The sequence below is a fragment of the Pinus tabuliformis genome, chromosome 6, assembly GCF_031772625.1.
Source record: "Pinus tabuliformis cultivar Carrire ecotype Pingquan chromosome 6, CPIR1, whole genome shotgun sequence".
Taxonomy (NCBI): domain Eukaryota; kingdom Viridiplantae; phylum Streptophyta; class Pinopsida; order Pinales; family Pinaceae; genus Pinus; species Pinus tabuliformis.
Genome location: NC_142292.1, coordinates 1,202,290,432 through 1,202,306,821, shown reverse-complemented (window position 1 = coordinate 1,202,306,821; position 16,390 = coordinate 1,202,290,432). Strand labels below are relative to the sequence as shown.

Here is a 16,390-nt window from a genome sequence, read left to right as displayed (position 1 = left end):
AGCTAGTTGGAGGATCATATTGAGCCTGTGATGGAGGAGGATGAGCAACCACCCTTGGGGTCAACCATTGACGAGGAGCAGACAGATGTACAGACAACTAGTCGAGTGGCAGTATTTACAGACACTTGTCCTCGAGAGGTGTTGAAGTCTGGAAGGACAGTTTTGTAGGAGATTGGTGGGGTGGAGGAGAGTGGAGTTTCCTATCAAATGAGGGAGATGGCAGTGCATTGATCTTTGGGTCTACCCATTGATGAGGTGCAAACAGATGTAGTGGCAACCAGTGAAGCTGCAACATTTTCAGGCAGCATCCCTCTCCAAGAGTACATAGACAGGGCTTGCAACACAACATGCTCACTTTTGCCCATTATAAGGAGAGGTGCAGGATTTCTTGGACAAATTTTGTTGGTTGACTGGGCAGACATGTCTTTACTTCACTTCAGCTTATCATCCATATGTGGCAACGACACTTTAGTTCAAGCTCCACGTAACATCAAGAGAGGCCCACACATTCCTTGATTGGCAACTCTACACATGGGAAGGTTGAGATGCGTCATTTCCTAGCTTGGTGGTTGAGATTCGATGGGAGTTGGCTCCCTCATGGTTCACACTTGGCATCCACCTATCTTGCACATGGGGAACTCACATTTCTAGGTTGAAGATACACTGCCACACTTGAGGAGTTCGATTGGCTTGATTGCACGTGTCATAGCTACTCTACACATGGATTTGATTTGCCTCCCTTGGGATTATCTCCAATCGCACTTGTCACATGGTGTCTCTCTTGGGATTTGCTCCCATTTTTCTATTTAAATGAGCTTTGGGCTCTCACTTTGTATTCTTGAGGTGAACTCTTGTGCCTGTGGAAGCTATGCTACTTTGTACACTTTCAATATCAATAAAGAATTTGGGGTTTCATTCATGAGAAGTTCTTCCTCGTTGAGCATGGTACGAAGTTTTGTTTATTAATTGTGCTTATTTTCCTTTTACATGTGTTATCTATTTCACGCTTCCATATGATTTAGAGATGTATGGGTGTAAAACTATCTTGCATCAATACATGATTTAAAATATTTGCTCTAGATTTAGATAGTCCTAGTTTATTTCACATAAATCTCTAGGCCCCTTTTTTCACTGCATATTTTTCAAATCTATATGTGGAGCTAATCCTTGTTTGAGTTGTGTAGAAGGAAATTCTTTTGGTGAATCAATGATCAAGCGTGAGGGGAAGTCTTTGGAGAGACCAACGCACACTTGATATGCTCTTGAAGGAACTCTCATTTGTTCTTTGAACCTCATAGTCTAATCTTGAGAACTTTCTTGCAAGGGTGTTAGCCATAGCTTGTGTACAAGTCAAGTTATTTAAGTTTAAATTATTTTCTCAAAAAATATTGTGCTGCATTGTTGAAATTTACTATTCAAGAGTTTAATGATGGCTAAGCAAAGATGAGAGTTTACTCATACTCTTTAGCTTGGCCCTTGTATATCATATTGTATATACATTTCGTTTTCTTGACTAATTTTTCAGCTAACTCTTGATTTGTTTTGCAGCCTTACTCACTCTTTTTCGTGGCAGCTTGAAAGATCACTTTTTTGAGACATCTAACACACTTTTGTAGGACCTATTGGCATAGAATTTGCAGCTTTCGTTGTGACTGTTTGCAGCCTCATTTGTTGCTGCCCAAAAGGTCCCAAAGGCTGCCTCTTATCCTTAGCTAATCGTGGGCTCGAGGGAGGCTTACCCTCTCCTCCTTGCACATTTTTCTTGGCATTTGAAGGCCGCAGTTTTTGGGACTGAATTCTGTCACAAGTTTCCAAGTTTATAAGAAAGGATCATTGGCATCTTGTAGCCATATCCCTTTGTAAAAATTTGTTCCTTTTTCCCAAAGGAGGGATCCTAGTGCTTAGAAGTTGAATTTGATTGGAAAAACGTGCCCAAGTATTGAGGCCTTTCTCTCACATACAAAATAATGCTCATCATTGTATTTTCTCTTTAATAAAAGGTTAATTTTCTTGTGAAGGAGCTTGTTCCTATTTCCAAAAGGAGGGATCCTAGTGCTTAGAAGTTGAATTTTATTGGAAAAAAGTCCCCAAATCTTGAGGTCTTTCTCTCACATACAAAAGAAGGCTCATCATTGTATTTTCTCTTTAATAAAGGGTTAATTTTCTTGGGAGGGAGCTTGAGAATTTTCCCATGGTATCCCTTCTCCCCATTTAGAGGGAGGATCTTTGCTTGTGGGTGGACTAATTTCTTTAGGTTAATTTATCTAATTCTCTTTTGCTAATCTCATCCATGCATGATTAGTCTCTTAACAGAACATTCACATCTACGTTTTTTATTGCAAAGTTTAGTTTTCCATTTCTCATTTCTTAAGTATTTGCATTGTGCAACTTACTACAACACATGCGATATTTCTTTTGAGCAAGTAGGTACTTTACATCTATTTGGCAAGTCTAGATTAGTTTATTTACCCATCTACCTGGTTCCATAAGTCTCTTGAATGCATCATATTATTGTCAACTTATGTGGCATTTGGATTATTGTTGATGTCTCTTAAAACATTCTTGTGTCATTTCATTTGAAGCAATTTGGCATCTATTTCATTTACTTGCAGGCAATTTATTTGGAACTTGTGGAGCTACATTGAGCTAATTTTCACTTTCACTTTTCCATTGAAGATATTGGTACCATTTACTTGAGCATTACCTCTTATTTTTAAGCATTGATATCAATACTTTTCTTTGGAAGCAATAACATTCACTCAAGCATCTCATTTAGGCATTTTATTACTAATTTGCATCTCTAAAACTTACCTCTAAGCATAAGCTTGGTTGTATAGACAACATAGGGCCAAGTTTTCCTTGAAAATTTCTTCCATTTGGTATGGAGTAAGGTAAAGTGCGTGACCATGCAGTTATGAAGGTGGCTTTGTCCCCTTGTAACAACGACGACAAACATGATTTGTAAGGATTAGGGGAAGGACATCATTAACGACAGATTAGTGCCTCCTTAGTCCCTTTTCTTTGCAAGTCACCCCAATCTTTACCCCTTGGCAAGAACTTGAAAGGAAAATTCTCATTTAGGATAGGAATTGTTAATTTTTGCAACTAGGGTCAAATTTCACATTGGATAATTCAAATGATCGAGATAATGCTTGCATTAAATTCCTCTTTTCGAGAGGACCAAAATCAACCTAAAGATCACCTAATTTGGTCAAGTGGAATTTAAGTTTTGAATTATTTTATTCATACATACATTATGGAATGGGTTGGCCCTAACCACATGTGTAACTGCTTGGGTCAACCTTAACCCCAAGTAAAACCTCGTGAAAGCGTAGAAATAGAAGCGACCTCAAGTTCATTTCAACACATTGATCAAGCCATTTTGTATTCTTCTCTTTTGTCTTGGTTCGTACAGGTTTGACGAAAGGAGTTCGTAGGTTCGCTCTGAGTTAGGGTTTTCTAGGTCCTGGACGCTGGCATAGAGTGGACAAGACATCGTCTAGAGAGCCCTAGACACTAGCATACAGGCTTCTGAGAGCGTCCAGGGGTTCAGAGCCTGATCGGGTTGCATTAGTCCCCAAACGCTCGCACAGAGTGGTCCTGAGAGCGTCCATGCCATCCCGGACGCACACGCAACAACTGTAAGGGAGCGTCCAAGGGCTTTTTGCACCCTGGATGCACGCACAGAGTCTTCTTGAAAGTGTTCGAGCAGTCATAGATGCCCTCACACACTGTCTGAGAGAGCGTCCAGGGAGTTTTGGACACACACAGACAATTTTGATGAGAGTGTCCAAGGTTTAGGTCTAGGGTTTGGCATCTTGGCTTCAGATGACTTCAGTGATCTGGTGGATCTGGGTTTCTCTTTGCTGTTGTATAGATTTGTAGATCTGATTTATTGGTATCTGCTGCGAACATATGTATTAAGCTCATTGTACTCTCTGCTGAAATCTTTTTATGACGATCTATTAAAGAAGATTTGAAAGGGTTCCCCCTTGTGGGGTTTTTCCGTGGTCTTGGACCAATCTACTGTCTCTTATGGTTGTGCTGTTGTCTTCTTTGTCACTACATATATTGTTCTTTCTTCAGTTACGTTTATTATTGATTATATTGCTAATAATTGGATGCATTGTTAATGAAAAAGTAAATTGGGCTAAAGTAACTGACACAACATAGAACAGTCAGAAAATTTAACATGGAATCAGAGCTGAGGTGAAGGACAAACCCAAAAGAAAACAAGCATTGAAGCCCTCTCTTTTAGAAAGCAGATTGCCCAGTGAAGGTCAAGATGTCGTCATCTACCTTCAAGGAGCATGAAAAGTTGGGTGATGCATCAAACTTTGCCGCATGGAAAGTCAGATTGGAGATCATAGCTGACAACAATGATGTGTTGGAATACATCTAAGGAAGGATGCCCGAGCCTCTAGAAAATGCTTATGCTTCCCTCAAGAACAGGTACAAGAAAGGTGGGTCCAAAGCAAAGCAAATTATAGCTGCCGGTTTACAAGATCATTTATATGCATATGTTGGGAATTTAAGGAAGTCTAAAGATATGTATAACAAGATAGCCGACATGTATGAAATCAACAACTTGAATGAGATAATCACCTTGAAAGATCAACTCAAGGAAACTAAGATGAACAAAGGAGAAGCCTTTCAATCCTACATCATGAGGATCAATTGCAGAGAGTTGGAGAAAATGTGCTTGACGGGGAGCTAGTATTTGTGACTCTTAGAGGTCTCTCTCCTATTTGGGAAACCTTCATTACTACAATTAGCAACAGTAATGTCTTTTTGACATTTGATGAAATTGTTGGGAAGCTCACTCAAGAAAAATCAAGGATGATAGCAAGAGGAAGGATTCAAAAGCATGAAGAGGGAGAGCCCACTGCATATATCACTCATGACAAAAGGAAGAAGGCAAAAGGAGGTCTATCAAGGAAACCTCCTTCTCAAAATAAAAAAGGAAGGAATGACAAATCGTTATCTCATATTGAATGCTTCAATTGCCACAAGACAGGTCGTTGTGCTCGTGACTGTCCCGAGAGGAGCAAAAGACCACGTTACAACACTAGAAGCAACTAAAATAACAAAAGAAGAAAAGACTATCAAAGAAAGAACTATGGTAGAAGATATGAACGAAGAAGAAGAGACTCCTCAAGCGACCGTGAAGAAAATCGTCCTCAAAAGAAGTCAAGGGCTCTCAGGTATGAAAGTAATGTTGTAAATAAATTTGAATACATTCTTATTTTTGCTCATACTAGTTCTTCTTTGCCGGATTCGTGGGAAGGTTGGTTGATAGTGGGGCCACTCCTCATTTCTTTGGATACAAGGAAGTCCTCTCTAATCTGGTAGAGGGAGACTAAGCTGAAGATCATTCTTGGAGACAACACCACTCATCTTGTGAAAGACTTTGGGTCCGTCAAATTCAGTTGAATTCTGGGGAATTAGTTCTACTGCACGATGTTATGTATGTACCTAGATTAATGGAGAATTTGGTATCTATATCCGCATTGGAAGACAAAGGGATGAGGGTTGCCTTCATCAAAGGTAAAGTTTTGACTTGGCCTACCGATTCACCTATGAGTGATGCATTCACATTAGGATCGATATTTGAAGGACTCTATAGTCACTAGAAGACCTCTTCTAGCACTGGTTCATAATACCAATCACTTGAGCGAGTTATGGCACTGCAAATTGACTCACCTACACTATGATGCACTTCCAAAGTTGAAGAAATTGGTCTCACGTATTCCCGATGTTCAAGCTCATCATGATGGAGTTTGTCTAGGTTGTGCAAGTGGAAAGAAAACAAGGGGGCCATTTCCGTCTAGTAAGAACAAGAAAAATGACATCCTCCATCTCATCCATTCTGATATATGTGGTTCGATGCCTGTACATTCTATTGGTGGTCATCTCTACTACATCACCTTTATTGACGACTTCTCAAGAAAGACATGGATATACTATCTTAAGCACAAGGATGAAGCCTTTGAAATATTCAAGGAATTCAAAGCCTTGATTGAAAATCAATTAGGAAAGAAAATCAAAGTCTTTAGATCCGACAATGGAGGGGAATACATGTCAAAAGAATTCATAGCATTTTGCAAGAAAGAAGGGATCAAGAAAGAAACAATTGTGCCATATACTCCTGAACATAATGGTCTAGTTGAAAGGAAGAACAAGTCTATATTAGAAGCTGCCCGTGCTATGCTCCACGATCAAAAGGTACCAAAGTTCCTTTGAGTTGAAGCTACATCTACTGCTTTGTATGTTCAAAATAGGGTGCTTCATCAAGCATTAGAAAACAAGACCCCCGAAGAAATATTCACAAGTATCAAGCCTAATATTAGCCATCTTCGTGTATTTGGATGCCTCATATATTTTCATGTGTCGAAGGATAAAAGGAACAAATTGGAAGCTAGAGGAAGGAAAGGTATGTTTGTGGGTTATTGTGAAAATTCGAAAGCGTATAGAATATATATTCCTGGTCAGAGGAAGGTCGAAATTAGCAGGGACGTAACATTCGATGAAGATGTAACAGTTGGAAAAACAAGATATCTTCCTCCACCTCCCAAGGAAGAGAATGATGACTGGGATATTCTAGATGGTTTGTCTATGCTCGAGTCCGATATGCTTGATGATCCCATGGCACTTATGGATCCGTTAGATCCTCCTCCAAGTGATCCTCCTACTAGGAAAATACCACTTTGGCTTCATGATAGTTTACAGGACACTGAAAGAAATGTCCCCATTCGTAGATCATTCAGAGAAAGGAAGAAACCATGCAGGTATCGACGATATGTTGCAGCTATGGGCACTATGGTTCAAGCTGAACCATCCTCATTCGAAGAAGCTGTAAAAGAACAAGTTTGGTAGGATGCTATGGTTGAGAAATATGAATCAATTATGAAAAATGATGTATGGGATGTCTTACCTAGACTGAAATGGAAGTCTGATGTGTCTTCAAAGTGGCTATTCAAGATCAAACATGGAATTAATGGCAACATTGAGAAATACAAAGCAAGGTTCATAGCTTGAGGATTCTCTTAGAAAGAGGGAGAAGATTATGATGACATATTTGCTCCCGTGGCTCGATATACAACCATCCGTTCTATAGTTTCCCTTGCTGCGAGTCAGGGATGGACTCTTCATCAGATGGATGTAAAGACCGCATTCCTTCATGGCATGTTATAGGAAGAAGTATATGTTGAACAACCACAAGGATTTGAAGTGGAAGATCGAAGAACACATGTTTGCAGGTTGAAGAAGGCATTGTATGGTTTGAAGCAAGCTCCTCGAGCTTGGTATGCACGCATTGATAGTTACTTAGTGAAGCTGGGATTCACAAGAAGCAATGTCGATCCCAACCTCTACTTCAAGGTAGTCCAAGGTATGCCATTGATTTTGGTTTTATATGTTGACGATCTATTCTTGACAGGTAGTGAGCCTCTGATGATTGAGTGTAAGAGGAAGCTAGCCTCTGAATTTGAGATGAAAGACCTTGGTCTCATGCACTACTTTTTAGGCCTTGAGGTGTGGCAAAGGCCTGGTGAGATTTTCCTTTCACAAGGAAAATACATTGTGAAGCTGTTGGAAATATTTGAAATGACTGAATGCAAATCCATGGTTACACCAATGGAAATGAACTTCAAGAAGTTATGTGGAGATGCTGCAGGACCAACCTTGGAAAATCCATCCAAGTATAGACAACTGATTGGGGCTCTGATGTTCCTTGTGAACACCCGTCTAGACATATGCTATGCAGTAAACACATTGAGTCAATTCATGACCAAGCCCCGCCACACACATTGATAGCTGCCAAGCACATATTGAGATATTTTCATGGGTCGATCACACTTGGCCTAAGATATTCTGCTAGAGATGTTCAACTTCATGGATACACTGATGTTGACTGGGCCAGAAATGTTATCGATAGGAAGAGTACATCTGGATGTTGTTTTAGCCTTGGATCTGCCATGATATCTTGGATGACCAGGAAACAAAAGTCTGTAGAATTGAGCACCATCGAAGCAAAATACATTGTTGCTAGCATGGTTAGTTGCGATGCAGTCTGGTTGAGAAATCTCTTTGGAGAGCTATTTGAGCATGTCCTAGATACTACAGTGATATACTGCGACAACAAGAGTGGAATCTGTTTAGCAGAAAATCTCGTGTTTCATGACAAGTCCAAGCATATTGAGATTCGATATCACTTTATTCGAGACATGGTGCAGAGAGGAGTTGTCAGGCTCCATCACATGTCGACAAATGAACAAATTGCCAATATTCTCACCAAGGCATTACCAAAAGGAAAGTTCTTGGTTTTCAGAGAGAATCTTGGACTAATGGATGTGGCTCCTCCTGATAAGGGGCAGTGCTGATCGAGGACACTGTGCCAACTCTTCCTACCCTGTTTGAGCTCCTAGGGTGAGGAATCGAGATAAAGGGCTCTTGGGGTTGAGGGATCTTTGGACAATAGGGTACTCCCCTATCTGTTACCCATAGGGTTGAGGGTTCTACTCCCTTATCTGTTCTTTGTAGAGTATACGCTAGTTGGCATCATACGCACAAGCAGGGCTTGTTGGGAATACCGCTCCTCATTTGGCCAATGAGTTGAGAGTGTACTTGGGGGTGTACAACCCAAGGCGATTATGATGCAAGTGTTCTACCACATGACTACTAAGAGTCATTTTTGGGAAGATCGGTAGGCAATAGGATTTCGGGTTGAGGGTAAGCTCCTCGATGAGATTCCAGGGTTGAGGGTGTACTCCCATGTGTGATGAGTTATCCTATTGCTCGGTATGGGTGGAAGCTATTGCTCCCCGATTCTTCTTCTTCTAGATCCAAGAAAGTTTCAGCAGATAGAGTTGAGAAGAGACAGTCAAAGTTTTACAATAACGTGACAAGATATTGGCAGGTGGAATTCTTCCTAGTTGAGAGGGAGTTTTAATATTTCCAACTAGGGTCAAATTCCACATTGGACAGTTCAAATGACCAAGATAATGCTTGCATTAAATTCCTCTTTTTCGAGAGGACCAAAATCGACCTAAAGATCACCTAATTTGGTCAAGCAGAAGTTAAGTGTTGAATTGTTTTATTCATACATAGATTATGGAATGGGTCGGCCCTAACCACATGTGTAACTGCTTGGGTCAACCTTAACCCCAAGTAAACCCTCAGGAAAGCCTATAAATAGAAGCGACCTCAAGTTCATTTCAACAAATTGATCAAGTCATTTTCTATTCTTCTCTTTTTTCTTGGTTCGCACAAGTTCGACAGAAGGAGTCCGCATAAGGGTCCGAAATTGTAGGCGTGAGTTTCGCTCCGAGTTAGGGTTTTCTGGGTTTTGGACGCTGGCATAGAACAAGGCATTTTAGTCCTTGGACGCTAGCACAAAGTGGACAAGACAACGTCCAGAGATCCCTAGACGCTGGTAGACAGGCTTATGAGAGCGTCTAGGGGTTCGTGGTCAGATTGGGCTGCATTAGTCCCGGACGCTCGCACAAAGTGGTCCTGAGAGCGTCCAAGCCATCTCAGACGTATGCACAACAACTGTAAGGGAGTGTCTAAGGGTTTTTGGTGTGTTTGGCCCCAGACACATGCAAAGTGTCTTCCGAGAGTGTCCTAGCAGTCACATGCGCCCTCACACAGTGTCCGAAAGAGCGTCCAGGGAGTTTCAGACGCACACAGACAGTTTTGATGAGAGTGTCCAGGGTTCATATCTAGGGTTTGACATCTTGGCTTCAGTTGACTTCAGTGATCTGGTGGATATGGGTTTCCCTCTGTTGTTATACAGATCTATAGATATGTAGTTTTGATTTATTGGTATCCGCTGCAAACATATGTATTAAGCTCATTGTACTTTGCTGAATCTTTTTATGACGATCTATTAAAGAAGAAGATTTGAAAGGGGTCCCCCTTGTGGGGTTTTTCCTTGGTCTTGGACCAATCTGCTGTCTCTTATGGTTGAACTTGTGCTGTTGTCTTCTTTGTCACTGCATATATTTTTCTTTCTTTAGTTACGTTTATGATTGATTATACTGCTAATAATTGGATGCATTGTTAATGAAAAAGTAAATTGGGTTAAAGTAACTGATACAACATAGAACAATCAGAAAATTTAACAAGCATATAGTTTAAAATTAACTAAGATAATTGCATTTCACATTAGTTAGTTTTGCACATCATCTTAATCAATTTACCGTGTGAGCATTTCAATTTTTACTTGCAATTTTGTTATTTAATGTACTTGTCATTTCAATGATAATTTGGCTCATTGTTAGTTGATGTCATTATCTCTTTCTACTTGAACATTTCCTTTACAAGCACAATCTCCATCTATATTTTGTAAGTGATTTTATTTACTCATCTTGATCTAACTTTGGTTTTGCAGGATTTCTTATCATTGTACTTTGAATTCCCATTTGAGCAAGTATTTGTCATTTACTTTGAACAATTATTTGTTTAAGTACTGGTCTATGTTATCTATGTTATTTATCTTTTGAATGAATCATTGAATATTGCAAATATATGTTTACTTGATTGTTCAGATTCTGAATTCAAGTTATCTTTGATAAAATTTCCATTAACCTTAGTCTCTTAGAACCTCACATTTCACTTCATTAACCTTTTTACGGACCGCCCCCCTTAGCTTAACTAGGAGGGAGATTTAACGGAGAGAGTTGGGATTAGGTGACAACTCCTTTTTTGAGTTTGCCACCAAGAACACACCTTGTGGGGATGAGGATATTTCCCACATTAACCTAGGTGTGCAAGCGAGGTGGCAACAAGTCCTTGAGTTAATTCTTTGACTTTATAACGGCTAGTAGATGGTCCTTTCCTTAACTTCTTGGTCTAAGATACCTCCAACAACTAATTTGACCCTTCAAATGGCTAGTTGACTTTCAAAACAACTAGTTTCTTGACTTTTCCTCTTTAGTAAACTTGACTAGCAACCTGTGCTCTGGATATCCAATGCCTTGATGATTTTGACCATTCTGCCACATAGGTTTGTCGAAACTTGCCCTGATTAGAATTGGGCACGCCTTCAATTTTCCCTTTCTTGCCTAGTGTTGCCACAACATCATTATCATGTGCATGTCATCATGCAATTGTGCTGGTTCTTTAATGCCTTGAGGAATCTGAGGACTTTGAGACTTCAGTTTTGTTCTTCTTTTGTAGACCATTTTGACGTAATGCATGCCTCAAACTGTCCAACACCAACTAAATTCTGCCACCTGGAAACTAGTAATACCTGTTTGACCACCTTTGACCACCTGCTCTCATTAAGCTGAACAAAATGGGACCAAGTTGACTTTTTGACATTCTGGGAGCACTTGCATTGGGAAATGTGAACTGCCTCGAGGAACATGAAAAGTTCTTATTGTGGGATTGCCATGTGTGAGAGATGTTTGAGGAATGCTGCACCAATTCCAAGGCCACATATAGACTCTATAGACATAAATATGTGGGAAGACATAGGGGCACCTTGATGCAGGTTGCACTGGCCAATACACAGGGGATCGCCCCTACAAAATCTGGTTCCTCTAAAACCATGAGTCTTCAAATATGCCTATCCAAGGCCCTCCAATCCTTTTAGGATGAAAGGAGCCTGAGATGAACCCAAAGGAATTGACAATAGTTCAACCAAAAAGTCTAGGACATCTAATATAGGGCCTTGCATGATTGTTACAAGGCTTTTGATTTATGACCTTGGGCTTTAAATGCCGAGGAAATATGCTACGAAGATTTGTATGTACTCCTACTGACATGAGGGGTAACAGTTCCAAAGAGGAGAAATTATCTTGTGAAGCAGCCATATGATGTTGAGACTCTAGAATCTAAAGTCCATGCATTAGGTGAGGAAGAAATAGCAACCAAAGCATGGCCTTTGCATTGATCTTCTGGTGGCTTATCTCCAGTTTATTTCTTGGCATTTTGCAGAATGCAATCTTCAAGATTATTTTGCTGAAGATCTTGTGTCATTAGTTTAATAGTTTTCGTCGTGCATGACAGGCTGTTGAGGAGAGTGAGTGGTTGTTGTCTTCTTACAGTTCTAACATATGATAGTTTAGCCTTTGTTTAAATATTGTAGTTGTTAAACTTCTCTGCCCATTCTGCCATCATTCTCAGCTTGAGATACATGGAAAAATGAAGAGTAAGCTCTTCACGCTGCCATATTTCTTATTGCTATTTGTCAAGATAGAGGAGTCATCCCCTCGTTTCAGAAAATCATGGTTACATATGGAATACTACTAAAAATATTTGGGAAAGCTAAACGTGATCTCTTTGCTGTAGCTATAATTCTTATAATTACAAATAAGTCATGTAGCGATTATTTATATTTAACATTGTTTGCACTTCAAGCTGCTATGTTTTCTCATGTCAAATAAATGATTTTATTCTTCCCAATTTTCTCCTTTTATTCTAGTGCTTCTCCACTAGGGTTCAGCGGATGTAGAATAGTTGTAATCTTATTTTTCTTGCTTGTGTTTTTCTTGTTGAAAGCTCGTTTCCTTAATTAAACATTATTGTTACTTGAAAACTTTCTCTTCTCTACATTGAGCTGTTCTTGAAACTATACCTTGTTGACAAAGGGGAAGCATATGGCAGAGGAGAAAGAATTGACAGCTCCAAGTTTGAAGCCGATCCTGGTCTGCCTGCTTCAATTCCATCATTTCATTTTGATACCTCCACTTCCCAGGAAGCTCCTGACCATGAGAATCTTGGTACCATTTATCGCTGCAAAAAATGTCGGAGAGTAGTTGCATCAGAAGAGAATGTTGTCACTCATTTTCCAGGTGAAGGTGAGACTTGTTTTAGAAGGAAAAATAGAAGTGGTCCATTTTTCGATGAATATCTTGAACCTGAATGCTCATCCATATTTGTGGAGCCTCTGCAATGGATGACCACAGGTAAATTTTCTGTATCATAGTAGTGCCATTTTAATTTGTGCTTTACAATACACTTGCATAAATTATTTTTGTTGATGAAGCTAAATTAAATCTGTTTGCTTTGTGGAACTTAAATCCAATTTCATGCGTGTTTTCACTTCGTATTCAGTTGAAGAAGGTGCAATTGAAGGAAAACTCTCCTGCATTGGATGCGAAGCGCGTTTAGGTTACTTCAACTGGTCAGGTATCCAGTGCAGCTGTGGAACCTGGGTAAATCCAGCGTTTCAGCTGCACAAGAGTCGTGTGGATACTTGCAAACATTGATTCCACTGTATGTAGTCTCGCATAACGAAATTTTTGTCAGCTTTAATTTCTTCTACACAGGCTTTTAGATACTTAAAAAGGTTCGATAGCATGTGATAAAATAAAGTTATATTGTCTAGAATTCAAAGAAATCTCAGAACATTTTAAAGCAAAAGCATCTGAAATGGAAGCAACTAAGGTGGCCTTTGTGCCGCTAGCACAAATGCAGCAATGAATAGAAAGCTAGTGTATACCTTATGGTAAGATGATGGGCTTAATTATAAATGATTTCAGTCTTCTGATTTCTTCTAGTACCTTTTTTTCATTATTTAATCAGTTTATTTAATATTTGGCTTTATGACGAACAATTGGATGCATGCCAACTAACAGGGATTAGTACAACATATTCTGCTAACATGTTGCCTCACTTTCACCTGAATGTTTGTTCGGACTGGAAGGTTTATTTCTCGATGAAATTGTATACATTCAACTTGATTTTTTTTTTTTAAGTCAAGTGGGTTAGTTCTTAGTGTTTGAGAAATGGAATAAATATTGTTGTGTTAGAATGCAAGATGCTTTTTGTCTTGTGAACGTTTTATCATCAAAATGTTTACAGTAGGATCTCTAAGTGCAGATATTTATCTCAACTTGGCGTGAATTCAAAGATTGACTAAAATTTTAATGTTATATTTTACTATAACTTACAAGTGTCTGCAAGGTTGTCGTTTGAAATCAAGCTACGCATCTACAATCAAAATTGATTCCTCTGATAAGTGTGTCCACAAGTTTAAGATTACTTTAACTGCAAAAATACTTTAATGAATGTTTAGTCATGCCTTTTGGGTTGATTAATGCTGTAACAACTTTTAGTGGTACATTAATGACATTTGTCAGCCTCTGCATAGCAAATTTGTTGTACTTATCTGGATGATATCCTAATTTACAGCAGAAGTTGAGAAGAACATCTCTAGCAGATATAGATCATCCTTGCCACTACACAAAATGGACTCAAGGCACACTCAAATTTAATGCTAACAGTCCATTTCTTATTTGGGATGATTTTTGAGCCATATATATATAGTGTTTGTAGAAAAGTAGTGATTGATAAACCTTTGCAAGAGAAACGATGCTGACAAATTCCTAAACAAAATAGAAAGTAAACAGTGGCGTACATACTCATTACACAAGAGATTTACTTTGGGAATCCTTAATTGGGAGAACCAACAAATTTAGAGCCACACCCCTTTTTTTCATTGTATTGACAAATACTTAGTACAATATTTAGGTATTTCTAAGCATCATTCAAGCTTAATATGCCTAGTATCAGATTACAATGGGCTGATAACAAACGGAGTAATTTATTTAGGACTTGTCTACCGACGCAACAAAATAGCCCAGATGGCAGTTTTTTGCCGGAATTCGGTAAAAAAATTTCAAAAAACCACGTAGTTGGAGTGTTTCAATCGAGTTTTTTTATGGTGGAAATGGATTCAGCACCATCAAAAATCCCTGGGGCACCTAAAATCCTGGAATTTGACAGCTGTAACCAAGATTTTCAAACATTTCTGCGTGAATTTTTCAAAATCTTGCCTGAATTTCTGGGTTAGTTTGTGGGCTTTTAAGACTACGCGATTTATTTATTTTTCCTTGGGAGCTCCTCTGGTCCTCTTAGGAAACCTCCTGTGGGACTCCACAACTCTGCCCACCTGTCCTCAATTATTGTAACAATGGGCTGAAAAAAATGGGGTAATTTATTTATTTTTCCTTGGGGGCTCCTCTTGTCCTCTTAGAAAACCTCCTGTGGGACTCCAACTCTCGCCCCCAAAGATTGTTGTAACAGGATGCACAGTATACCTGCAAAGAATATGACATCCAACAATGTAATATTCATGCATTGAAATGGAAAATTTTCCCTTTTCTTGTGAGTATTCTTCGATAACAATTTCATCCATCACTTTTCTCATATTGTTCAACTTCGTAAATTTTTTTACACGTGATAAACAGATCTGCACTTAAATGAATGAGTCCTATAGTTGAAACTAAACTGTTAGGAAAATCCCTATCAAAACTCTAGATCTGTGACTATGGAAACATGCGATTAATAACTCAAGATTAGATCAATCCAACACTAAACACATCACAGATTGAGAAATATAAAAGTTTTAAATTCAGGTCAGCATACGAAATCCTGTGGTGGTGATCTCATATCTCTCTGTTAAGTCTGAAAGAAGAAAGTAGAGCAAAGTTGTATAAACCATATGATGCCCACACACAAGCTCTCAACGTTCACTCACTAGCTTATCCTACTTGCTTAACTAGTGCACCCTCCTCTCCTTCATATAACAAAATAAGAGGTTAAAAACATGCTAAGAAAAGCATTAAGAGTGGTGTGCTTGACATGCATGAATTGATTGCTCCATGCACGAAGTGCAATTTCCAAAATAACCATGGCATGCATGAGAAATCTTCTCCTAGTGGTAAGCAACATGCAAGAGTGGAGCTCCTAGAGTAATTATACCATGCATGAGGAATCTCTCCCAAACTTGTATGTTAGATGGAAGAATGGAACTCCTAGAGTAATTACACCGTGCATGTGGGAATCTTTCCCAGCCTAGTGCTCCATGTGGAAGAGTGGAACTCCCAAATGCTTTGCATGTCTACGTAAATGATCCCTATCGAAAGTAAGATGATGAAGTCTACAAAAACAACTTGCCTACATGAGAAACTCTTCCACATGTGTGCCTTAGTTCCAACAGAGGTAGGGTGCTGTACTAGTACAAGGAAAACATGCCTAGAGCAACAAGGTAAACTATTACTCTCTATTTTTAAGGGAAGTGTTCTTCCCCAAACCAAGCTTCTTCCTCAACATCTCAAACATCCCTTTAGCTAAGGCTTGTGTCAAAGTGTTAACTGTTGAAATTGTAACCATGGTCGATCTTCATAAAATTATTGATTGTACTTTATAAAAACAAAATTATTATTATTGTTTTTAGCATGTTATTCATGCTTTTGATTTGGATAAAAATGTATTTTTGTAAAGAAGAAAATTATTATTTTATTTGTAATTACAAGTGGCTCCATGTGCTAAGATGGTCAAGTTGGCTTGCCAAGAAACTCACTCATTTGGATTAGATAAGCCCTTCTAGATGGTCAAGTTGATTTGCATAGAAAGGCACCCATTCAGATCTCATGAT

General features: G+C 39.0%; 1 protein-coding gene across 1 annotated transcript in view; it reads left to right on the top strand.

Moving 5' to 3' along the window:
- Positions 1 to 13,507, top strand: part of LOC149263041 (uncharacterized) — a 115,682-nt gene extending 102,175 nt beyond the window's left edge. The window contains exons 5-6 of the mRNA XM_089425667.1: positions 12,597 to 12,914; positions 13,063 to 13,507. Of these exons, the coding sequence (XP_089281793.1) occupies positions 12,597 to 12,914; positions 13,063 to 13,217 (473 nt within the window). The 3' untranslated portion in view covers positions 13,218 to 13,507. The remainder of the gene's footprint in view (positions 1 to 12,596; positions 12,915 to 13,062) is intronic.
- Positions 13,508 to 16,390: the final 2,883 nt, after the last annotated feature.